This window comes from Primulina eburnea, chromosome 12, assembly GCF_022965805.1.
Source record: "Primulina eburnea isolate SZY01 chromosome 12, ASM2296580v1, whole genome shotgun sequence".
In the NCBI taxonomy this organism is placed as follows: domain Eukaryota; kingdom Viridiplantae; phylum Streptophyta; class Magnoliopsida; order Lamiales; family Gesneriaceae; genus Primulina; species Primulina eburnea.
In genome coordinates, this window is record NC_133112.1 from 5,933,926 (window position 1) to 5,960,010 (window position 26,085).

General features: G+C 35.2%; 3 protein-coding genes and 1 long non-coding RNA gene across 13 annotated transcripts; all 4 read left to right on the forward strand.

Annotated features, from left to right (window-relative positions):
- Nucleotides 1-167: 167 nt before the first annotated feature.
- On the forward strand, nt 168-3,810 carry LOC140807443 (uncharacterized). Of its 7 annotated transcripts, none has more exons than XM_073164285.1 (3): nt 168-2,470; nt 2,964-3,098; nt 3,343-3,803. In XM_073164285.1, exon 1 carries the CDS (start codon nt 235-237, stop codon nt 2,263-2,265), a length of 2,031 nt encoding a protein of 676 aa, XP_073020386.1. In that variant the 5' UTR covers nt 168-234; the 3' UTR covers nt 2,266-2,470; nt 2,964-3,098; nt 3,343-3,803. The 7 variants fall into 7 exon arrangements, with proteins under 7 accessions (XP_073020386.1, XP_073020383.1, XP_073020384.1 ...); XM_073164282.1 differs by having other exon boundaries at nt 3,035-3,098; nt 3,225-3,803; XM_073164283.1 differs by having other exon boundaries at nt 3,035-3,098; nt 3,343-3,800.
- A 1,703-nt stretch (nt 3,811-5,513) lies between these two features.
- LOC140808053 (uncharacterized) lies at nt 5,514-8,426 on the forward strand. Its single transcript, XR_012112799.1, has 3 exons — nt 5,514-5,572; nt 8,015-8,101; nt 8,357-8,426. It is a non-coding gene; the product is annotated as an uncharacterized lncRNA (long non-coding RNA).
- Nucleotides 8,427-15,632: 7,206 nt separating this feature from the next.
- Nucleotides 15,633-20,776, forward strand: LOC140808095 (multiple C2 domain and transmembrane region protein 7-like). Of its 4 annotated transcripts, none has more exons than XM_073165114.1 (2): nt 15,633-15,764; nt 17,576-20,776. In XM_073165114.1, the coding sequence occupies exon 2, from the start codon at nt 17,636-17,638 to the stop codon at nt 20,651-20,653; it is 3,018 nt and encodes a 1,005-aa protein (XP_073021215.1). In that variant the 5' UTR covers nt 15,633-15,764; nt 17,576-17,635; the 3' UTR covers nt 20,654-20,776. The 4 variants fall into 4 exon arrangements, with proteins under 4 accessions (XP_073021215.1, XP_073021214.1, XP_073021217.1 ...); XM_073165113.1 differs by lacking the exon at nt 15,633-15,764 and adding an exon at nt 15,895-16,006; XM_073165116.1 differs by lacking the exon at nt 15,633-15,764 and adding an exon at nt 16,439-17,094.
- Nucleotides 20,777-21,941: 1,165 nt separating this feature from the next.
- Nucleotides 21,942-24,603, forward strand: LOC140807849 (probable phospholipid hydroperoxide glutathione peroxidase). Its single transcript, XM_073164809.1, has 6 exons — nt 21,942-22,229; nt 22,977-23,053; nt 23,494-23,555; nt 23,784-23,902; nt 24,059-24,226; nt 24,313-24,603. The coding sequence occupies exons 1-6, from the start codon at nt 21,957-21,959 to the stop codon at nt 24,343-24,345; spliced, it is 732 nt and encodes a 243-aa protein (XP_073020910.1). The 5' UTR covers nt 21,942-21,956; the 3' UTR covers nt 24,346-24,603.
- Nucleotides 24,604-26,085: the final 1,482 nt, after the last annotated feature.

The window sequence follows — 26,085 nt, forward strand, 5'->3', positions numbered from 1 at the left end:
ACTATCTAATAAGAGACTTACTCAAATAAATTTTGTTGTGGATAAGAGAATGTAAATACATAATTTTCAGATTGAGATTGAAAATTCAAGTTGAGCAAATGTATTTAAAATAAAATTACCCTTCGATTTTACTAGAAACCAAATTCTCCTAATAAATATTAATTACTAATATAATAAAATGGGTTGCGACTTACATACTGAGGCCAAGGGTCACAGGGTGCTATGTTCGATTAAATGCGCCCATGGAGAATCCAACCATGGCGCTACCCCAGATCAAGAAATCTCGCCTACATTTCACATTCCTCCGCCGTTTGTGAAGCCAATGTTTCTTCTCAGTCGGAAAATCAGTTGTCAGCAGTAAACGACGACTTCTGCAGGGGACCCATCAGCGTAACCAACGAAACCTACTGGACGCGACGCATTCACAAGTTGTGCACCGTATGCCGGGACGTTGACGCCGCTCTCCACCTCCTCCATCTCCTCAGCCTCCGCGGATGCCGTCCCAACTCACTTAACATCAGCAGCATTCTTCACGCCCTCTGCGATGCCAATCGCTTCGACGAAGCTCATCATCGATTCGCTCACTTCGTTTACTCACATTGCTCGCCTGACGAACGCACCTGCAACGTTCTTATAGCGAGGTTGCTTGATGGGCGTGAACCTTTTTGGACGTTGCGCGTGATGAATGCGTTGGCTGCGGAGAAGCCCGAGTTTGTGCCTTCTTTGGTAAATTATAATCGTTTGGTTGATAGTTTCTGTAAGATAGGGAGATTGGAAGTAGCCCATTTGATCTTGTATCATACGATAGACCGAGGACACTGTCTGAATGTTGTTTCATTCACAACTTTGCTCGATGGGTACTGTGGAATTGGTGACGTGAGGTCTGCTGAAAAGTTGTTTGATGAAATGTCTGAGTATGGAGTGAAGCAAAATGCTCTCAGTTATTGTGCTTTGTTCCGTGGGGTGTTGAGGAAAAGGGAGTTTGATTACGGGAACAGATGGATGGGAATGATTTGGGAGGCCATGAAAAGAGAGGAAGCTATGCAAGTTAATAACGCTGCGTTTTGTAGCTTGGTTGATTCTTTGTGTAGAGAAGGATTGTTCCATGAATTATTCAAAATTGCTGAAGATATGCCTCAAGGAAAGAATGTTCTTGAAGAATTTGCTTACGGACAAATGATTTATGCTATGTGTACGTTTGAGAGATACAACGGTGCAGCGAGGATTGTGTATATGATGAGAAAGAAAGGGTATATCCCTACCTTTGTGTCTTACAATTCCATCATACATGGTCTATGTAATGACGGCGATTGCTTGAGGGCGTTTCAGTTGTTAGAAGAAGGAATGGAGCTTGGATATATTCCCTCAGAGTTCACCTATACAGTCTTGGTTGAGGGTCTTTGTCGTGAGCTAGACCTTTCTAAAGCGAAGAAAGTTCTAGATGTAATGTTGAGTCACGAAACCGTGGAACAAAATAGGATTAGGATATACAATATATATTTGAGGGCCCTTTGTCATATCAATAACCCCACAGAACTTTTAAATGTACTTGTTATGATGCTTCAATCTCAATGCACTCCAGACGTCATTACCCTCAATACTCTTATAAAGGCATTTTGCAAAATGGGGAGAATTTCAGAGGCCTTGCAGGTGTTTGGTGATATGACGACAGGGAAATTTTGTGCTCCTGATGGGGTAACATTCACTACTCTTATATATGAACTCTTGAATGTGGGAAAAGTTGAGGAAGCTGTTGACTTCTTGCAAAAGGCTATGAATGAGAATCATTTTTCCCCTGGTGTTGTGACTTATAATGCTATGCTTCGTGGATTGTTTAAATTAGGCCGAGTAAGTGAAGCCATGGAAGTTTTTGATAGTATGGTCCATTGCAGGGTGGCAGCTGATTGTATTACTTACACTATTATAATCGATGGGCTATGTGAATTTTTTCGGATAGATGAAGCCAAAAAGTTTTGGGAGAACATTGTTTGGCCCTCGGGAGTTCACGACAATTTTGTTTATGCTTCCATACTTAAAGGCCTTTGCCGCTCTGAAAAATATAACGAGGCCCGTGATTTATTGTATGAATTGGCTGATTGTGGGGTTGCTCTCAACACTGTAAATTACAACATCGTAGTTGACTATGCGTGTAGGTTGGGTTTGAAGCGAGAAGCTTATCAGATTGTTGGTGAAATGAAAAACAATGGATTAGCACCGGATGCTGTAACATGGAGAATATTGGATAAATTGCATGAGAATTCGTAAAATAGCAAGATTGGATTTAATCTGTTTAATCAATCAAGCTTGCATTACGAACCTCTAGCTGCCAAGACATTTGATTGATCAACAGAAAAGGGCGCTGGAGTCTTAAATGATGGTCTTTAATCAATTATTGCTATAATAAAGCACGTGGCAAAATGGACATATTGTTTCATGGTATCGATCGACATGAAATTTAGTGCCTATGCAGGTATATATGTATCTTGTTCTTTGTAGGAACACTCAGATAAACAAAATTTTTATTTACTAAAGATTTGTTGTTACTCAACTCGATTTTGATGTGTTCTTGATTTTCCTCTCAATCTGACATGCATTAGCTATATTGTTTATTTAACTACTACATTAATATCCAGCTTCTGTTTTCATTTTTATCTAAATCTGAATTTTGTTGCTTTAACATGCTTAATGCTTTGGCTTCTCTTTTTCAAGCTGTTAATAAGAAAGATGAAAGCAATATGTGAAATCCCTATTTTGTGTTTTGTTTGAATATTCTAGTAACATATGTGCCTATATATATACTCATGTAGTTCATATACATATGTTTACACACGTGCCATGCTTGCTTTCGAGTTGAGTAAAAAGTTGACAATGAATTTGTTATATGACCTCCTGGGAATTAACTCATCCCAGTGAAATCTAACTCTTTTGGGTGTCAATATTAAAAATGTTGGTGAAATTTTCAGCGTCTTGCATTGAGCTTTTGGGAAATGGGGAAAACGGTCGATCAAGTTCTCAATTCATGTTACATTTGTAGGTTCTCAACCACTTAGTAATGCACATTGGAGGAGGAAACCAAGGAAGAAGTGTTTGAATAAAAGGTACACGACAGAAACCATTTTTATCGGATCAAACTGCTCATGATCGTCTCGCGTGGCATTACTATTTTCAGTTGGCTACTCCTGAGAGATCTATTTTATATTGTTCATAAAATGATAAATGTACAGACTTCCCCAAATTGAGAGTGACATGTCACCATCATTTTGATTTTTGATATAAATTAATCTCTTGGAAGGTTAACTATGATGGAATTTTCATTCAGCCAAGCTTGTACTTTTGTGATAGCTTGCAGGTGCATGCCTCTCCACGTCGTGTTTCTAGTTATACTGTATGATTGGGTCTGCATATGTGATGGTCATTGATTATGCACAAGCACAAAACCACCATCAACATAATCACGAGCGTACGAAATATGGATTCGCAACAGCCAAAGGGTCGGTCCCTCTACGATCAACTCATGCCCGTTCCCAGCCAAAGAAATAGGACCGGTTGCACGGAACTTCGCAGACACCTCCTCCACTGTTAAAACAGCTTGCTCGCGATCAGCTTCAACTGTGGCCTGAATTTCTTCGGCTGTAATATGAATGATAGCCATCTTGTTCTTCATCTTTTCTCCCCGCTTTGCCGCCTTCTTTTCAAAAGTTTCCTGATTTTGCGTTTGGAATCGATTCAACTCCAATGTAGTTAAGGCTCAATATGAAGCCAAATACTAAAAACAATGAATCTGCTAGAACCAAGACAAATGTAAGCAAATGATAGGTTGGTGGCAGACAACAAATTTATGATGATGGTTGAATGGTTAGCTCACATGTTAAAGGTTTGTCAAAATAGTAGAAAAAACTAAAACGGAAATATACATTCAGACGAGGAAGAAGCATGTGTTCATACGATGCAATCCTTCATAATTCAAGTGTCTCATTTGATTTCTTTCTCTTATTTTATAGTATTTGAGTGCTTAGTTCTATAATATTTGTGATTATTTGTTTTTCTGTATTAAAAGAATGTGTGTACACGATAAAATATTATAGTTGAATTCTTTTCATTGATTTTTACTCTAATAATATTTAAAGATTTTCCACGTAAATCTCGGTGTCCAGTATTCATATTATTATCTCAAATTGTCGCACGTGAGATCAACAACAAATAAATCCCAAAAATTTTAAGCTTCCATACATAATCCTAACATTCAAATATCGTATCATTTGGTCATTCTTTCTCGATAGATCGATATCAGTTGATCCTTTATGCTATTTGATAATGAATTGAGTAAATGATGGACTGAATTTTCGAAAACGGGTTCGATTTATTTCCACTCTCTGTGCTTTCATAAATATTCAATGACAATAATGAGAAAATATTTTATATTTGTAGTATATAGGATTGTTATTAGTGATGATAAAATTTCTTATATAAAATATTTGATGTTAATTTTTTTTTTAAGTATAAGAAAGACCAAGGAGTGAGACACTTGTCCCAATGGTAGTTGAGATGGTAAGGTATGGATAATTCGATTGTGCATCAACAGGCACTGTCTGAATCCACTCAAATTGTGTCACGTGGAATTTTTCTTCTTTTTTTATTTTTAAACAAAAAATAACCAAAAAAGATAAATAAATTACAAAAGTCATAACTATGGTTAGGGTTTGGCCCAATAATTCAAAATTTCACTTCCCACGTACATCTTTTATTTTGGAATTGTAGAACTACCCTGTTTCTCCTGTGTTCTTCTTCCGTCGTTCACCTCCTTAATACCCAAAATGTACACCTCCATGACACTTCTTCCTCAACGGAAGTCTCCTGGCAAAGATTAGTTGACACCTCCAACGTTGCTCAATTGATTAAAAATTGGGACATCAGCTTCCTTTAAAGGTGTGTTTTTTTACAAGGAGTGTGCGACAATTTTTACGGACACTTCTTCCTCGTTCCCAGACATTTCTCACTCAATGTTTGTCTCCTCTAAAAGCATCCATCGTTCGCCGTCATTTCCCTCCCACCGTTTACGACGTCAACTTCTTTTAAAGGTGAGTTTTTTTATAGATTAATGTTGATGGCATTCCGATTCGCCATCAGAGTGATTTTTTTTGGTTTACGCTTCTTTGTGACTGTATATTGTTTACGCTTCTTTGTGCATAGAAAAAGGAAGTCGGCTGTGAATATCTTTTTAAATACTCAAACTTCAAAATTTGACTATATATTTTGTATAAAAGTAAACTAAGAAGTGTCTGTGACTGGAATCAGTGAATACATTATTTTTATTTTGGGACTGCATATTTAAGGCATTGAGAAGATGTAGTAGATGATTTTATAGAAGTGGTTTCAATGTGTTGTTTTATTGAAATCGTTCGTTGCATAAATAACTGGTATTATTCATTATTTTTTTATTTTCTTTTGTTTTTTCAGATTGCATAGTTGGAATATGGAAGATAACGAGCCAATTTCACTTGAGGAGTTGGACAGAAACTACGGTCAAGAAGATGACGAGCAAATTGAATAACACGTGGTTGAAAACTTCGAGGTACAAAATGAAAATTCGGTTGTTGATGTTTTGAAGAGTAAAATACTAGTGGGTAAAGTTGTGAATAGTGTGGAAGATGTCTATTTATTGTATTGTCAAGATGCACATGCCAAAGGTTTTAGTATGAGGAAGGGTGACTAACGATGTTTTTCTCATACTAATGAACTTCAGTCCAAAGAATTTATCTGTTCATGTGAAGGTTCAAAAGGCGAAAGAAATTCTAGTAAAAAGATTCTAGTTTATCAAAAGGTTATCATTAGAACAAACTGTAAAGCGAAATTGAAGATCACAAGGGAAAAAGAAAGTGAATGGCGGGTGAGTAGATTTGTGCAGGAGCATAACCATGAAATGTTTGTATCTGATCAAAATCACTTGTTAAGATCGGCACACAATATATCACATGCAAAAAAGTCGACTTTAGAAGCCATGGTAAATGCTGGAATATCTGTCTCCAATGCTGTTTCTTTTATGGAACATGAAGCATGTGTGATAGAAAATTTAGGTTTTATCAGAAAGGATGCATATGATCATATGAGTCGACTGAAAAACATACAAAAGTTGAGAATGGAGATGACACTGTGCTTATTAAATATTTTATAGATAAGGCGAATAAGGAGAATTACTTTTACTGGAATGTTCAGTTGGATGATGACGATAGAGTGATGAACTTTTTCTTTAGGGATTATAGATGTGCTGTTGATTATGAATTTTTTGGTGATGTATTGTCGATTGATACAACATACAAAACAAGTAAGTATAATTTGATTTGTGCTCCATTTGTTGGTATCAATCACCATATGCAAAATGTTATGTTTGGTTTGGCATTTATGCCAGATGAGACCGAAAGCTCTTTTGAATGGTTGTTTACAACATTTCTTGATTCTATAAATGGAAACCAACCGCAAACTATCTTTTCAGATCAATGTCAAGCCATGATGAATACCATTGAAACGGTTTTCCCAGATTCACATCGTCGGTTATGTCAATGACATATAAATCAGAATGCTCCTTCATACTTTGGTAGTTTAAATGGTGATTCAAATTTCAAGAAGTTGTGGTATAAATGTATGAAATATTGTGAATTTGAATATGAATTTGAGGCAACATGGAAATACATGATTGATACATATAATTTGGATGGTCATAAGTGGTTGAATGGGATGTACATAATCAGGAAAAAATGGGAGATAACTTTTAGTAATGGGAAGTTCAGTGCGGGACTATTGGCTACTTCGAGGAGCAAAGTCACGAATATGGTTTTAAAAAAAAAAACAGGCAATAAGATGAGTTCTTCGTATGAATTTGTGCTTAATTATACAAAGATTCAGAAAATTGGCGGTCGAAAGAGAAGACAGAGGATACTCGTTGTCGTCACGGTAAGCCTCCACAGATTTTGAAAAACCATCTTTTGTTGATTCATGCTGCTGATGTTTATACAATTTCTATTTATCAGTTATTTGAAATTGAATTGGCGAATTCTTTGAATTGTAAATCTCTTGAACCACCAGCCTGTTTTGGCAATGATTGGAATTGGATTCAGATCAAAGTAAAATCTCATGATAAAAACTCAATGGTTAGGCATGTGGTGTTCAATAAGCAAAGTCGTGAAATAAAGTGCAGTTGTTGTAAGTTTGAGACAATGGGGATTTTGTGTAAACATGTTTTGATGGTATTTAATTGCATGGATGTCACTGTTATACCCAAGTGCTATATTTTGAGGAGATGGATGAAGAATATAAAAAGTCGAGTTAGCACCGATTTGCAAGAAAGTGGCAGTGGTGGTGATGGTGGTGCTCATGTATCTCAGATGGAATTTGTCAACCAAATAATGAGATCGGTATATGATCTAAGTAAATTGAGCAAACCCTATGAGTGTGCGAGAAAAACATTATATACATTGGTTGACAGCGCAAAAGATGAAATCTACAACCTTGTGCAGAATTTGAGTATAAACGAGCAGTGTGATGATGATCCGAGTGAAGATCAAATAGGCGAAGTATGCATTCGTAACCCTCTTACTGCAAAAGAGAAAGGGATTACAAATGCAAAAAATATTACACGACACTGGGATCATATGAGCAAAAAAAGAAAAGGTAAAAGGAAAGGAAAGCTGAAATCTCAAGTAAGTATTTGTATACAATTCATTTTATTCATTTACATGATCATATTATACACTTTATCTACTAGTTGATGTTTATATTGGTTTGAACGTGCTACATGAAATAACAACAAAAAAAAGGGGCAATGTTCAGAAGATGACAACAAAACACGGGAAATAAACTTCATACAATCACTATCGCAAAATCAGTTTGCATCCCCGCAATTTCCATCTGTATCTGGGCACAATGACCAAATGCAATATTCAAGTCAAACGGTAACTTAGTTTTTTTCCATAATTATATGCAAATTTGTATTACATATTTTTTGATATTTAAAATGCAGGCAGGTTATACTAATTTTTTTGAAGCTTCTCAAATGAATTTACCATCTTATTCGTTTGGGGCTCCTCCTACATCACAAGGACATCAAGTAAGGACTGTTGTAAATATCAAATAGGTATTTTTTACAAATTTATATTTGGTTAAATTAAATTTACGATGTTTAGGGATTTGGTCATCAAAATGCAGGAAGGTTATACTAATTTTTTTGAAAAACGAATTTACATTCTTATCCGTTTGTGGCTCCTCCTACATCACAAGGACATCAAGTAAGGATTGTTGTAAATATCAAATAGGTATTTTTTTACAAATTTATATTTGATTAAATTAAATTTACGTTGTTTAGGGATTTGGTCATGAGAATTGAAGGAAGATTGGGGGGAATCCAAAAGCAAAGAGTTTGAAAAAAATCCAAAGTCGTGGCCGAGTTTTAAAGGACATCAGAGATTGCCTTCTGTTTCACAATTGTTCCTTATTGTCTGTAATTATTTTCTTTGTTGCAAAATTTATTTTCCCTGAATATTATTACTTTGGAACAATGACCACCAAGAATTTATCCAAACATGTTCATGTCAATTGAAAATTCTCACATTTTCATATGCGAGAAACAACATGATGAAAAATTCTCACATTTTCAGATGCGATAAAACAACATTTTCAGAAATGTACCACATGATGCATTTACAAATCAAGAAACAACTAAGAAACAACATAAGAAATAACATAAGAAACATCTCATTAGTACATTGAGAAACAACTAAGAAACAACATAATAAAAATCTCATTATTACATTAAGAAACTAAGCCAACATATCAATAGCAATAAACACTAAACATCATCACTATTTTCATAGATTCAAGTATTGCTTTGAACTCTTCAGAAATCTCAATCATTTTTAAGGCATTTTTCTGATGCTCACGAGCTAGGTCTGCCTGAGCATCTATCAATTTAGCAATTCTTTCTTTATGTTTGGCTTTTCTACTAAAATTTTCGGTGGACGTTGAACTTTCAGTGGACGTCGAACTTGAAGCGGCATAATGTTTTTCCATATATTCATCAAATGCTCTCAATGCCCATGCTTTATTGTGATATCCCTTGTAGGAAGCCCCACGAAATCCATTTACTTGCACTTGTGACTCTTCCCAACGATCATAAACACCAAGTGTTTTTCCAGTAAAAACAACATATGTTTTTACCTAAATTTTAATAACATTTTCAGATAAAGTCAATACTAAGCATGAATAAATTTAAAGTTTTGCAGTAGAGTAACGTAAAACACGAACAAGAAAAATTTACCAACTTAGCAAGTTAGCTTTGCTGTAAAAAAAATCCTTTCGACTCAATCCTGAAAGCTGCATTTGCGATATGATAAATATGAGTATTTCCTAAAAAGATTAAACTGTCCCTTTCCTTATTTTCCATACTCTACAAGGATTAAATCAGATTGAGTCCCAGTAATTTGAGGCACATTATCGGTTTGAAGAAAGGTTCTGCACATAGGACTTCCAAACCACAAAGACATGAAAACAATTTAAATCATAGCTCCCTATGCAATTCTTAAACAATCTTATGATCATATCAACAAGTACCAGTTCACTCCTTATATTTTAGCAAACCAAGAAATCTGGAAAAACTTTGAAAATTCACACATTGATCTTTATCTTCATCAATAAACATTCCAAAGTGGGTGCAAATATGGTGATCATTGTACAAATCTAAAGGTCCACCTGCACCAGCAATAATCGAAGACATTAAAACATCAATGAAATAGAATCGAACAATATTATGTAATGAAAATTTTTAACAAGCACATATTCAATGTTTGAGAGCATGTGGCATGTACCAAGTCATGAATATATTCTTGGTCATCTTTATGAAGCCAAAATGTGTAATCATCATTTAAGTCAAGGTTTTCAGATAGATAAAGTGATCCAAAGTTGTGTTTTCCTTGTACCTGCAGCAAGGTGGAAGCGTTGCGAGGAAGAAGCGTTGCTAGCGGCGGAGCACGGTGGAAGCGTTGCTAATGGCAGAGCGCGGTGGAAGCCATGGAAAATAACTAGCGGCGCAGGCGAGGAAGAGGCGGCACATAGTGGAAGCGTTGCTTGCGGTGCATGGTGGAAGAGGCGGCGTCCGATGGAAAAAGCGAAGAAGAACAAAAGTAGATAAGCTTCAGATTGTGTGGTGTTGATGGAACAAAATTAGATCTGATTTTTATTTCCCACTACTGGGTAGATTTCAATTAACCATGGTATGGTTTGGGTTTGAGAGTTATTTGTATCGATTTTCTGAAAATTACAAAGTATTGACATGATGAATCTTCCAGATTGATAATGTTTAAAAAGATTTTTTATAATAAAATTAAGTACCACGTGTAGCAATATAAATGGATTCAGGCAGTGTCTGTTGAGGTATAATCGAATGAACCCTTACTACTGACACCTACCAAATGGTCGGGTGTTTAATTTCTTTTTGTCTCTGTTTCCTCAGTTTGAGTCTGTTATGTAAGGCTTGTTCAATATTTTCATCCGATCAACGTGATTTACACGTTATTAGATTGATTATTAAGTTTATCAAAATAAGTGAAGAAGGTTTCTCAAGATTTTCTTAAAAAAGTGAGGCAATTGAGAGCGGTAGGTGAGTACGTAGTTGGGAAACGTCAAAAGAAGAAGGGATATGGAGAAGTTTGGTATCCATTTAAGCAAATAAATAATAGTTAATCGGAATAATAAATAGCACGTACTAGGAAAGTAGCAATTGTTACAATTCAAAATTTTGATATCATATTCTCGTACGTTTCGCCTCCTAAAACATTGTATTATATTAATTAAGGAGATAAAGATAAGGTTAGTGGTATTTTAATGAATTTTTTTTTTCTAATACACTATTTTCCTCTCTCGATATATTTCTTTTTATTCTTTGAAAAATTAACATGGAGTTAGCGATCAAAGTTTAACAATTTTTGTGGGGACAAATCGAAATAAAAAACAAATGACTTGAAGTTGATTGAGATTTTATAGTAATTTCAAAAATAATTTTAAAAAAACTATTATCTCCATTTGTGTCCTTTCATTTATTCGGAATAAATTACACATGTGGTAGCTCACTTGTATAAACGATTATAAATTTATATTTCAATAATCAAACAATTTTCAGTTGCAATTTTAATAAAGGATTTTCATTAAATTAAATATAAATATTTGCGAACTTTACATTTGAAATGGGCTTTCATATATTGTTAAGACCATGTCATACAATTATTGCTTAAAATTTTAAAAATAATATTGGATCGAACAGCTTAATTGGTTATCGACTCATCGCAGATCTAATACATTTTCATTTTAATTGTTTTATCATTAAAATTATTATATTGTTCAATTAAAGATATAGCATATTAAAATTATTCCTATGATAAAATAATTATATTGTTCAATTAAAGATATAGCATATTAAAATTATTCCTACTAGTATTCTTTCTGATCGTTTTGAATTTTTTTAAAGAAAACTTCCTACGCACAAGTCATAGGAAGATGGATACTGTAGAGCTCAAAAATCAGTACACGTATAACCTATACATTTATTTAATTATTAAATATTTTATTTAAGTTTAAAATGATTTTAGTGATGCATTATTTATTTTAATTGCATTATTTTAATGTTTAAGTGATGCACGTTAAAATGTTTTTCAAGTGTCATGTTTCAGAAGATTATTCGAGGCGGGATCGAGGAATAGAGACCGGTGACGAGTTTGACAATTTTTAAATGCGGTATTTTTATTTTAAGTTGAGGTTGGGAAATTTTAAATAATTTATTAAGTTTAGCATTTTATAGCCTAATTTAATTATTAGATGATTTTAAAATTTTAAAAGTTAAAATTAGTGCGTACATATTTTTAATTGAGGAGTTTGATTAAATTAGTGTGAGTTAATTTTTGTTAACATTTTTAATTAGTTAAATTAGCACCAATTACTCCTAATTAAAACACACTCACACACACTTATACGTTTTTACACACACCAAAACACACAACACACACCTACACATTTTATTTTTAGAAATTTGAGATCAAAACCTAGAGTTCCTCAAGTTTGAAGCGGCCTCCCCCTCCTCCAAAATTTTCCAGCAACTTTTCTTTAATTTCATCGCAAGATTTTAGTGCCACAATCGTCCCGGATCAAGCCTCGCCCCGTTTCAGCTTCGGTGTCGTCGTTCGGTGACATTAAAGATCTAAAGGCACGTATATTCTATTTTTCCTGCGTCGATCTTGTCATAGTTTTAATTTAATGTATTTTGAGTGAAAACATGAGTATGTTATGTAGTCGTTTGAGCAGAAAATTCATTGGATGTGTTTTGAAGAAGTTTTTAGATCTCAAATCTCGTTTTTGCTGTCATTTTTGAAACTACGATTTTTCGGTCGTGATTTTGAGAAACTTTCAAATGAAAATTTTAGAACTTTTCGATACCTTCGATTTAACAGTAAATTCGAAATATTTGGATAAGAAATGAGTGAGTTATGATTGTTTTCGTGGGACTGCTCAAACTGCGACTTTTATGAAAATGTGTTCTTGAAGTTACTTGTTGCAGGCTTCGTTGGGCATCGCCGGGCTTGTGCTACTGCATTTAGGTATGTTATGGGAGGTATTTAGGTGTTATTTGGTGTTTCGTTTGGGTCGGGATTGGCTTGTGATGTAATAGAAGTCGTAGGAAGCGAAATGATGTCGAATTGTTGTATTGAAGTTGTATGTCGAGGCTTAGGGACGTTTGGGGTGTTTGTACGGGTTTGAATCAATGTAATAACATCCTAGGATGAGTCTCGAGGTGTTGGTTCATGGTCCTTAGGCTTGGATTGAAAGGGTGAATTATTAAGGGGGGTGTATTCAATCTAAAATTTTAATGACTTTTAATGACTTTTTTTAAAAGGTGGACTTTTGTGGAGTTGATGGATTTTGATTGACTTTTATAGAATCTCATGGAATTGTAAAACATATTTCATAGACTTTTATAGACTTTTTTTCAAAATTTTTGTAGACTTTTGTAAACTTTTGTAAACTTTTATAATTGTGATTTATTTTTTATTAATTTCTTTTAAATAATTATTGGACATGTATAACCTATTAAATTTTAAATTTTTTTTTATTAATGAAAATGTAAATAAATTTTACTTATTTAAAGGTTAAATAAATTTAATTTGTGAAAAATGACAAATGAACTATCCAATTTATTGAAATCAAAATTTCAATTCTTTATGTCAATTCAACATATTAATGAACAATATTTTTATAAGTTCATAATAAAATTTTATTAAAATGAACAATTTATGAAATACAATAATCATAATGATTTAAGAAAAAAACAACAATTCATCTATTTTTACACATAAATATTGGCAATATAATAAATTCAAGATTGACCAATCATACCTTGAATAGAAGAAATTTTTTTGAGAGAGAGAAGAACCCTAGAGATGGCTTGAGATAGAAGAGAGATAGCGTATTTTTCAAAAAAAAAAAAGTCCATCAAAATCTTTGGTATAGGTGGAAGAATATTTTAGATTTTATGCAATTGTACATAAGGCTTCAAGGTTTGTACATGAATAATAAAATAAGAATCCTTGAAAATCTATGGATTTTTTGGATACCTCTTGACTTTTGTAGAGTTTTAAAAAGTCAAGTTTGAATACCACATGACTTTTTAAAACTCTACCAAAATCCATGTTGAATACCACTAAACATATATAGAGTCATTAAAAGTTTAGATTGAATACCTCTAGATTTTAAAATTCCATAAAAGTCATTAAAAGTTTAGATTGAATACACCCCCCTAAGTTAGTGAATTTTCGTGAATTTACAAATACAGAGGGTACCTGGACCCTTTCCCGGACCCCACGGAGTCCGTGTTCTTTTTCCTTCAAAAATACGAAATTCCAGTGCCTACCCGGACCGTGTACCCTTCTTAATTTTTTTAGGATTTGCTTCGGGTTCTATATCATGGTTTATTACGTTTGGTTAAAATTTATTTATGTAAAAATATAAGATTTGTTTTGGGGTTCTATATCATGGCTTAATACGATTATTAAACGAGGTCAAGTCCCGAGTGATCTAGATGTCATAACCTATTTATTTACTTCGGTGGCGATCACGAGTTACCTACGTATAAGTTATTCAAGATAAGTATTTGAACTCATGTTAGTATGTGCAGCAGCGGCCCCAAGTGAGATCCAACGAATCCTGCAACGCCAAGTAAGTATGTTGACGTGCAAAAGAAAATATTTTAAGTTTTTGAGGTATGCTAAATGTCTTGTGACCAAATTATGAATGGGTTTGGAGGTCGGTGAACGTGGCCGAGAACCTCTCCACCCCGTTAAATTATGAACGGGTTTAGTTCAGGATTGAAAAGCGTTAAATTATGAACGGGGACCAATCCACCCGTTAAATTATGAACGGGGATCTCATGTATGTGGCAGTGGATCTTCCCAGTCAGCCCAGTACTGTGGTTTAGTCCGATCAGACGAAATATGTTATGGGTCACTTGCCTTGAAACATCCTCTACGCAAAATGATGAAGTTATGTAAGTACAAGTATGCAAGCATGTTTATGAAAGTTTCACGCTATGACACGTCTATGATATGTATGTATGTTCAAGTTTATTGCAAGTTCAAGTTTAAGTATGTACGCTCTATTTTGAAATTGCATGTGGTTTTATTACGTTTTATTCGTTACTTCCAGTTTATACGTGTTGAGTCTTTAGACTCACTAAACTTGATCGATGCAGGTGAGGATGATTATGGGGAGACTAGGGGTGTGACCAAGAGGCATGCTTGGACTGAGCAGGAGGCTAGACCCGAGGACCGCCCAAGTTTTTAGTTTTGGGATTCATGATTTATTTAAGAAATTTTTTAATTCTTCCGCAAATGTTAGGTAGTAAAAAGTACGGTATATTACACATACTGTTAATCTACAAGTTTTCCATTCCCTTTGTCATATTATTTTTGTCAGGTGAATTCATTTCTTCCTGCTTTATATTTGTTTTGTGAGATTACAAGTAACTAAATTACAAGAAATCATTTTTAACATATTATACATAGTATTACGATTCACCTAACCAATCAAATCAAATAGCACAAGATTAACAATTTGACGTACGAGAACTTGATATTAATTGTTAGGTTCAAACGCTTATCACTAGGCCAAAAGTTATACATGTTATTCAAGACAAAGTTATATTTTTTTATACTCAAGACAACACATAATAAACCTAGTTAAATATTAATGGTTTTTGCGATTTATGCCCTTGTATCTGTTCGTGGATTAATAAACTCTTAATATAATAGATTATTAATAGTCTAGAAAATATATGTTTTTTTTTAAAAAAAATTACAAATAATTCACTATCTTCTAAAGATACAATATCCGTTGACTCTAATTTTGACTCACTTAAACTTCAATTCGGGGTTTCCAAATAGTATTATCGAATTATCATAATATATTTATTGAAGCTTTCCATGCATGTATGCATTTCTGGAATTTCAAAATTTTCATATTTAATTATACTTTCCAAAGTTTCATTTTTATTTAAAATATATATTTGACCATCATAAAGTTTTTTTAAAAAAAAAAAAGAAAAGAAAGAAAGAAAAAGTGAATTTTCCTGCAACTCTTCCTCCATCATCCAACTGTTATGCCATTGATGATGACCGTAATTTTCCTTTGCACAGATACGATGATTTAAAGTTCAAAGCTCCACCCACCCAACCCCAGTATCTCCTCTGCCACCCAATCTCGATTAATCTTACATACATTTCAGTGCTGTGCTTTTGCTGCATTTATCTGTTTCTTTCTTACCCCTGTGCATTTTTCTTGATTTGTGAACCCAACCCCCCCCCCCCCCCCCCCCCCCCCCCTTTTTTTTTCTTTTTGTTTGTTTTTGGTTCTCAGTTGAGGGGGTACATTTTGTGTCGGTGGATAATTGCTGAAGGGCTGTTTTCAGATACAAATACTGGTATTTCTTTCAGAACACAGGAAATGTTTTTCCGATTTTTTAAAATTTCTTGAATTCTTTGGTTTTTGGCGTCTTTCTTTTCTTTTCTTTTTTTTTTTAAAACTTGAAAAAGTTCATTTTTTGACATAAAACACCGATTTGTGTGGAAATTTTAGAAGACTTCGATGAGCTTTTTGTTTCTGGTAAAAGATTAATCTTTCCAGTTTTTTCACGCACAACAACACACATTTGTGCGTCTCTCTTGTCTTGGGCAACGTAAATTTCATTTAGCTGCTTTAGATTACGTTTATCTTATTATAACCTTTTCATATCTAAGTTTTAATGATTTTAAAAAAAGTGGTGTCTTTTTGCTCATCAAAGTACTTTGGCTAACCTTTTTGTAATTATATTATGTTATTTTATATTTATACTTATTAATTATTATGTATTGATGTCTATATCATGCCTTCTCTCTTTAGTTCCTTTGTGGAGTATATGCAGTTTAGACTCGAATGTGACTAAAGTATATGAATCTTTCTCTTTCTTAGGCAAACTTTAGTTTTGTAATTTCAAGAATTCTTTGTTTAAGTACATGGATCTCTCCACGAGGTACACACACGAGAACATGAAACTGTTGACCCAATTTTTTCCTTCTCCTAAATAAAGAAAATAAAAAAAATTCACCAAGTTGTTGCCACCCAGTTTCTCTTGAAAAAAGTATATTTCTTTTTGTTGCATTGTCAGTTAGAGTAAAGTAATATCTCTGAGGTGTATTTTGTGAAAATTTTAAGAAAAGATAGGTGGACTTTTCAATGAACGTGATTTCATTTCTTGTCTGTATTTCCTGTCAATCTTTGTTTTAATAATGATTGCTACTTTAGCTTGTGGGCCGTAATGCATGATTCTGTCAAAATCCATTCTCAAAGACAAAATTTTGATTTTGATTTGCACTAAAATAATATTTGTTCCAGCTAGATCTGTTCATGTGCCATAAACAATGCCATAAACTATTGTTTTTGTTACTCTGATCTGTTTCTTTTTCTAATAAAGTTGGATCGAATTTGGTACCATTCCCCTCCGAGTGACCCGAGAGTTGGACTTTAATTAAGGTTATATATTTTAAGGTTGTAGGTGGAAGGTGTTTATGAACAGAAAATCTCGTCTCTGTCCTTTTGCTAATAATCTGAGAACATGTAGCATTTTCTGATTCATAGTAAATGACTTTCTTGATTGTCTTGAAAAGCTCGATAACAATAATATGTCATCACTTTCTTTGATGTTTACTCGCAATGCTCTTGCGTTGCAGCTCATTTTATGAAGTTTATTTCTGCGAATTTCGTCCCATTCCTTCTTCATGCGACTTGAAATCTTAGTTTGAGAGGTGGGTTGTGACGCAGCATTTAATCAAGTTTTACGGAAAAAAATGTTGGTTTTGCTGTGCTTAAATTTGTATTACTCGTAGATTTGTCCTTTCGGTATCATGTGAATGCTCTTGCTTGGCTTTTTCTGGCATAATTTTTCTTCTTTCGTTCAATGACAGTCATAAACTGCTATTTGAGATCCAATTGTTTTTCTTTGTTGTTGTTGCAGCTATCAGGACTTGGAACCTCATTCTTCGGATAGTGATTTTCTCGTAGACAACATACTACAATGACTATGGGTGACCTGAAGATAGGAGTTGATGTTGTTGGTGCTCAAAACCTTTTACCCAAAGACGGACAGGGTTCATCTAGTTCCTTTGTGGAGCTTTGCTTCGATGGTCAAAAGTATCGTACGAGTATCAAGGAAAAAGATCTCAATCCGGTGTGGAATGAGAGTTTTTTCTTCAATATGACCGATCCATCTGCCCTCAACAGTCTTACTCTTGATGCTTGCATCTACAATAATGTGAAAGCAGCTCAAACTCGGTCCTTTCTTGGAAAAGTAAGCATTAACGGGACTTCCTTCGTTCCCTATTCTGACGCGGTTGTCTTGCAATATCCTTTGGAGAAGCGCAGTATCTTTTCTCGCGTTCGTGGGGAGCTAGGACTGAGAGTTTATGTTACAGATGATCCATCTATAAAGTCATCTGCTCCTGTTTCTGAAGTCGAGGAAACTCAAGTGCCCCCGGAACAGGTTGCTAAACCTATCTCTAATTCAAGTCAAAATTTTAAATCGGAGGCGAGACACACATTTCATCATCTCCCGAAGCAAGAAAGTTCAGAACAGCAGAATCATGCTCCGGCATTTTCAGTTCCTCATCAAACAACTAAATATGTGGCAGACGAGATGAAGGCTGCTGAACAACAGCCTTCAACCCTTGTTCGGGTTCAATCAGCATCATCGGCACAACCGGTCGATTATTCGCTTAAGGAAACGAGTCCTTTTCTTGGAGGAGGGCGAGTTGTTGGGGGACGTGTGATTCAGACAGATAGGACAGCTGCAGGTACTTACGATCTAGTTGAAAAAATGCACTTCCTTTTTGTCAGGGTTGTTAAGGCTCGTGACCTTCCTGCTATGAATGTCACTGGGAGTTTGGATCCGTATGTGGAGGTGAAAATAGGAAATTATAAAGGTGTTACCAAGCACATTGAGAAACAGCAAAATCCATTGTGGAATGTTGTTTTCGCCTTCTCTCAGGAGCGGATGCAAGCATCTGTGCTTGAAGTAGTTGTCAAGGATAAAGATCTCATGAAAGATGACTTTGTTGGCTTCATCAGATTCGACCTCAATGAGGTCCCAATGCGTGTTCCACCCGATAGTCCTCTGGCTCCTGAGTGGTATCGACTCCAAGACAAGAAGGGAGAGAAGACAAAGGGTGAGTTGATGCTTGCGGTTTGGATCGGTACTCAAGCAGATGAGGCCTTTCCTGATGCATGTCACTCTGATGCAGCAACACCAATCGACAGCTCAGCTGCTGCATCTGCTCTCATGCGTTCAAAAGTCTATCATTCACCGCGCTTGTGGTATGTCCGGGTAAATGTTGTTGAAGCCCAGGACTTAGTACCATCGGAGAAGAGTCGATTTCCAGATGCTTATGTTAAGGCACAGATAGGCAATCAAGTTATGAGAACGAAGCCGGTTCCGGCACGAAATTTCAACCCTCTATGGAACGAGGATCTGTTTTTTGTAGCTGCGGAACCTTTTGAAGACCATCTTGTTCTGACGGTCGAGGATCGCGTGGCTCCGGGGAAAGATGAAACAATCGGGAGGGTCATTATATCATTAAGTATGGTTGAAAAACGTGCTGATGATCGCGTCATTCATTCTCGTTGGTTTAATCTTGATCAGCCTGTTTTCGTGGATGTCGATCAACTCAAGAAAGATAAATTCTCTAGTAAACTCCATCTCCGGGTTTGTTTAGACGGAGGCTACCATGTTCTTGACGAGTCAACTCATTACAGCAGCGACCTTCGGCCCACAGCAAAACCACTTTGGAAGCCTCTAGTGGGGATCTTGGAACTTGGTGTGTTGAACGCTGTTGGGCTTCACCCTATGAAAACTCGGGATGGAAAGGGCACTTCAGATACATATTGTGTGGCAAAATACGGGCACAAATGGATCCGAACCCGTACTATTGTTGACAGCCTTTCCCCGAAATACAATGAGCAGTATACATGGGAAGTTTTTGATCCAGCAACTGTTCTGACAGTCGGTGTCTTCGACAACAGCCAATTGGGCGACAAGGGTCCGAATGGAAACAAGGACTTGAAAATTGGAAAGGTTCGTATTCGAATTTCAACACTAGAAACGGGTAGAGTCTACACACATTTTTATCCACTGCTAGTTCTCCACCCCACCGGTATCAAGAAAATGGGAGAGTTGCATTTGGCATTACGATTCTCGTCAACTTCTTCTTTCGTAAACATGCTCTATGTTTACTCACGACCCCTACTTCCGAAAATGCACTACATAAGGCCTTTCACGGTCATGCAGTTAGACATGCTACGCCACCAAGCTGTCAACATAGTGGCCACAAGGTTGGGTCGAGCCGAGCCCCCACTTAGGAAAGAGGTCGTAGAATACATGTCTGATGTCGACTCACACCTCTGGAGCATGCGCCGAAGCAAAGCCAACTTCTTCCGACTAATGTCGGTCTTCTCATGCTTGTTTTCTGTAGGGAAATGGCTCGCCGATATCTGTATTTGGAAAAACCCAGTGACAACCGTGCTCGTGCATGTTCTATACCTCATGCTCGTCTCCTTTCCCGAGTTGATCCTACCTACAATTTTCCTCTACATGTTTCTGATAGGAATATGGAACTTCCGGTATAGACCAAGATATCCACCCCACATGAACACCAAAATCTCACAGGCCGAGGCGGTTCATCCTGATGAACTCGATGAAGAGTTTGACACATTCCCGACGAGTAAAAATCCAGATCTGGTCCGGATGAGATATGATCGACTGAGGAGCGTTGCTGGGAGGATTCAGACCGTTGTTGGGGACATTGCAACTCAAGGCGAGCGATGCCAATCTTTGCTAAGCTGGAGGGATCCTCGGGCCACGGCTATCTTTGTTACTTTCTGCCTCATCGCTGCTTCAGTTTTGTATGTGACGCCATTTCAGGTAATTGCAGCATTGACAGGTTTGTACATGATGAGGCACCCGCGGTTCCGGTACCGATCGCCTTCCGTGCCCGTGAACTTCTTCAGGCGACTTCCGGCTAGGACCGATAGCATGTTGTAAACTATGTTATGTTGGTTTTGGACATTATTTTGGATTGGGACATGTTTTAGGTGTATGTTTGTAATGACTTTTTAATATGTTATCAGTTGGCCTTCAATTTAATTAAAATAAATTTAACCTTGTAAGTTTATTAAAAAGAAAAAAAATCTGTACATATAAATATTTTTGAAATTACAAAATTATCTTAAATCATTTCAAATATGCTTTATAAATCAATATGTAAACCGGAACTTTTCAACAAAGAAATAATTTTTGACAAGAACTTGTGTGAGACGGTCTCACGGGTCGTATTATGTGAGACATATTTTTTATTTGGGTCATCCATGAAAAAATATTATTTTTTATGTTAAAATATTACTTTTTATTGTGAATATCGATAGAGTTGACTTGTCTCATAAATAAAGATTCGTGAGACTGACTCATAGAATACGCACTCATAATTTTTTTACCAGGAAGGACACAAAATTTTAAAGGAAAACAAATATTAATTTCCACAGTTGCATCACTATAGAAGAATATTATCCTTCTTATCCAATATTCTGCAATTATGTAATTAATTTGTTTCTAGATGACACGTTTGCACCCCCAATTTACATATGTCCACTTATAACAAATTGCATTTTGATTTTTTTTTTAAAAATAATTTTTAATATATGTTTTCTAGGTATCGCTATATTTTAATTTTCTATATGAGATTATAGTATATATAATCTTATACGATTGTGTCATAACAGGAATTTTTTTTTTTGGTATTTTGTTTATTTTGTTTTTTGAATTTATCATTAGAAAATTGTTGATCAATCTCTTACTAATTTTCATTATTATGACATAATCTTGCTTAAATATAAACAATTCAAATTACAATACATAATAATCACAAATTACAATATGATTATGGTATTATTTGTATTTTATGTAAAAAAATTATAAAAAAATTTATGAGTCGTTCTCACAACTCAATCTTATGATAGAAAAATCTTGTTTGAGTAGTCCACAAAAAAGTATTATCTTTATATTAAAAATATTGTTTTTTATTATAAACATGAATATAATTGATCTATGAATAAATATCATAAAACCGTCTCACAACATTAAAAAAAAAATTATACAAATACACCATATATATAATAGAATAAAAAAAATAGAATAACTCCAAAAAAATCCGAATCACGTGCACATGCTCGGAGGCTATACTTCCACGTTACTGTAATTTTCACCGTGACACGTGCCAATACAGAATCAAATTACCACCCCATATTTATTCTCCATTTTCCTTTGGATTTTATATATATGCTCGATCATTATGCTCTCTCTCTCAAACCGGGTTTTGAACAATCTAAACAAATACGTTGGACCTTTGAGATCTTTGTCGATTCTTAGGAAAACCCATTTCGGTTCACCGCGTATTTCTTCGATTCCTCTTTCTTCGAAGCCATTCGAAGCTAGATTTGTGAGTACTTCAGCTGTCTCTGGTGTGATTAATTCAAGAAAATCTTTGTTTCTAGGCGCGAGAGCAGATCACACAATGGCCAGCCAGTCAGCCGCGCCTCAATCAGTTCATGACTTCACTGTTAAGGTACCTCTATTTCATATCTCTAATTTTTAAATTAAGTGTGTGATTTTATTATAGGCGTATCCTTTATTGTTGATTGTAGTCAATTTTGTTTCTTTAATTTTAGTGTGAATGATTTGTTATTGTTATTTTTTTAATTTTTTTTTGTGATATTGGAATTTCTGCCAAATTTCTTTTTCTTGGAGAGGGGAATTTAGGGATTTGTTTGGTGTGACTGAAATTTTTTTGTATCAGGTTGTGTCGACATTTTAGTGGTTGAATTAACTTGATTGGTTATAATTTGGAAGAAAGAAGAGCATGAGCTTGATCTTGTCTGGCTGAACAGCCTCAAGATCTCAAATATCATCTGTAATGTTAGATATGATCTTAAAATTTTAATAGGATACGAATTTAATACTAGGAGAAATAAAGTTTCACACCCTCGTGTGTTTAGAGTCGATCTCGCATCGGAAGGAATATTTTTGACATAAAAGAGATCAGAGATCGGAAGTAATATTTTTGACATAAAAATATTATTTGGTTGGATGTCTCTACCTTTACATGCAACTGGAAGTATTATTTTTGTAAAAAAAAAAATATTTTTCAGTGGTCCGTCAGAAGATTTGGTTAAAACAAAATTGATCCACAGGATCGATCACATGGGGTTTCTTTAACAGATCCCTGGACCAAATTAGATGATCCTTTCCTACAATTAGCTCATGCTTTCCCTTTTGGTTCCATTTTTTCAATGATAATGGTGGGTGGTTGCAGGATATTAAAGGAAATGATGTTGATTTAAGCATCTACAAGGGAAAGGTCCTGCTTATTGTCAATGTGGCCTCGCAGTGGTATGCGCATACCCCTTTCTATGTTGTACTAATGAATTATTTTTAGAATTGGAATGTGGGAAAGGAATTCTTCTATGCTACTTCCCATGCTTGGGATGGCACCTTGACTTGTGCTCGCTGTTTAGGCCCTTTCAAAAAATGTTATTGGGACGTCGTGTTGAGTTTGTCTTTCTTATTTGGTTGTCATGCTTGATCCATAGATACAAATTGTTGATCCTAGATAATCTCGTATATGTCAATAGTATGCTTACCCGCATGTTGGCTTCTGGTGTCTATCATATATTTACTATGATAAACAAGAGAGGATTTTTTGTGATTTTCAAGCTTTTGTGCACCATTTGAGAATGAGCATTTCAAGTTTGTTTCTGTTTGACTTAGTAGTGCATCTGTTTACAATCTGATGAAAAAGTTGATGTGATTTCGTTCCTTATCCTGTGCAGTGGCCTGACTAGCGGAAATTACACCGAGTTGGCCCAGTTGTATGGGAAATACAAGGATCAAGGTCTGATATTTGTGTCTTATTCTTTTAATTTTTATTGTCGCACTTTGTACTTGGAGGTGACGAAATTACTCCTGCTGTTTGAGGCTTGAAAAGCTTTGTAGCATTATGTCTTGCAACAAATGAGTATTTGAATCTCGCCTTGTTTGAGTTTAATTTTCTCCCATAATTTGTGTAATTTTCTGGAGGAAAATACCTGGACACGCTATGAAAAGTTTCCATTATGTGCAGGTTTGGAGATATTGGCTTTTCCATGCAATCAGTTTAACTCACAAGAGCCTGGCACCAATGAAGAAATTCAAGAGTTTGCTTGCACTCGCTTCAAGGCTGAGTATCCCATTTTCGACAAGGTAACAATTTAACATAGCTGGTTTCCTTTGGTGTTTCAGTTTTTTCCAACTGAAAAACACTTCTTTGATTTGTGAAATGTTGCCTTATCTTCGAGCTGGCCGAGCCGTTTCAACATAGTTGTAGAAGAAACTTTACCTGTCATGTCAAACATATAGGTCGACGTGAACGGTCCCACAGCTGCCCCATTGTACAAGTTCCTAAAGTCGAGCAAAGGTAGCCTTCTTGGGGACGGTATCAAATGGAACTTTGCAAAATTTCTTGTCGATAAAGAGGGTCATGTCGTTGATCGTTTCTTACCCACCACCTCTCCCCTCAGCATAGAGGTAAAGAAATTTAGTTTCTGCTTTGTGACATTGCCTCGTTTACAATCCCGATAGCTCAAAAATTCCTCGATCCTATGACTTTGCAGAAGGATATTAAAAAGCTTCTGGAGAAGGCATAAACACTGCTGTTTTCGGGTTCGTTTGGCATCGATGAATAAAAGTCCCATTGAGGATGGATTCTAAATAAAACGTCGTGAGTTCTAGTTGGAGTTCGCTTGTGTTTAAAATGCATTTGAATATGAAGTAATGTGAGACCTTTTATGCCATGTAAATGTATCAGTATGACATTTGTTCTGCCCTGATGTTTACCTGAGATTTTACTGTGCTGTAATTGACTTTATATGGTATTTTGTATGCTAATAAGAATTTTTATGGCACGTCGCTCTATAGAAACCAGTAAAATATTTAAAGAGTACACGGCCCATTCAAAAAGTCCTTACACACTACCCACTGGAGAATTCAAAAATGCCTCTAGTGATATAAACCAGTAACCAGAAAACATGCATGCGCTGCTGCATGCGATGGGATACCTGAGTGGTACACTTGACAAGCGAAACACAAGGTATTTGACCAAAAAAAAATTATTTGCATGACATTATAACTTGAAGGAGGAAGAAAAGACATTTAACAAGAAAGTGAGATAATTTGAAATACATATTTTGGAATGTATTGTATCAAAGTGATCGTAAAACAGGAAAGCTATTTTCAATTATATAATTTCAGAGATTCGTGGATTGTGCAAACTACTCAAATGTAATATTAATCAAATAATAGAAGTTTAATTTGTATATTAAAAGTAAATTATGTATATGTTAACAAAAAAGACGAATTGATTAGTTGAAATCTTACATTTATTTGTGAGATTTATTTCGTATGAATATGCGTCTATTCCTTATATTGGTTCTAGAAAACATGAGTAGGATTCTGACCATAACATAACTTACCGATCCAATTTGAGTACATCCACAAGATAAATCTAAATAGAATTATTGACTCTAGAGATATAGTAATATGGAGAAACAAAATTGTTTCAAGCACTGTCAAAACTGAAGCGCCCCTTCTTTCAAACAAAGAGAGGAGGACGGGTTATTCACATTTCATTTGATGGTCAGTGACGCATTGTTGAAAATTAAGTAGCGGGGATTTTAAAGATTCCTCATGAGGGTTCTAGGAACTCTCGCCAGGACGAATTAGAAAAACCAACTTCAAATCGAATCCCTCGTTTGCAAGTGATGATCAAGGAGAACAATTGTGGTAAAAATGTTTCAGTAAATAATGACGATACTTGCGAGAGTGACGACAAGTATTGCAGATGTAGAAGGACATTGCTGGTATGCCCCACAACCAACCAAAAAAAAGAGAAGACCATATTATATGATAGTGAAACTGTCAAGAATATTGATAAATTATATATCTTTGTATTTTTAAAATTGAAGTTCACCTATCGTCAAAAAAAAAAGGGGGGGGCTAAAACTTAATGTGCTAACAAGTTTAAAGTCGAAACCTTCGTAAGAAAATGACAAAAATTTGTGTGAGACGGATCTCTTATTTGGGTTATCCATGAAAAAATATTATTTTTTATGCTAAGAGTATTATTTTTTATTGTGAATATGTGTATGGTTGACCCGTCTCACAGATTAAGATCCGTGAGACGGTCTCACATGAGACCTACTCTAAGAAAATTGAATGAGCTAAACCTGTATGGTTATAAGTTTGTCTGTTACAGATATTAACACGAATATCGCATACGGTATATGATCTTTTGTATTCGATTTACTAATCTCTTCCAACGATATAGTTATGCTATCATTGGTCCTACGCCAAACACGAAAGGGAAAGAGTCCAATTTACACAGTCCA

Coding starts and splice junctions, on each gene's coding strand:
- LOC140807443 (XM_073164281.1), top strand. CDS start 235: ATGCGCCCATGGAGAATCCAACCATGGCGCTACCCCAGATCAAGAAAT.
- LOC140808095 (XM_073165114.1), top strand. CDS start 17,636: ATGACTATGGGTGACCTGAAGATAGGAGTTGATGTTGTTGGTGCTCAA.
- LOC140807849 (XM_073164809.1), top strand. CDS start 21,957: ATGCTCTCTCTCTCAAACCGGGTTTTGAACAATCTAAACAAATACGTT. Junction 22,230..22,976: donor TTCATGACTTCACTGTTAAG/GTACCTCTATTT, acceptor GGGTGGTTGCAG/GATATTAAAGGAAATGATGT. Junction 23,054..23,493: donor GTCAATGTGGCCTCGCAGTG/GTATGCGCATAC, acceptor TATCCTGTGCAG/TGGCCTGACTAGCGGAAATT.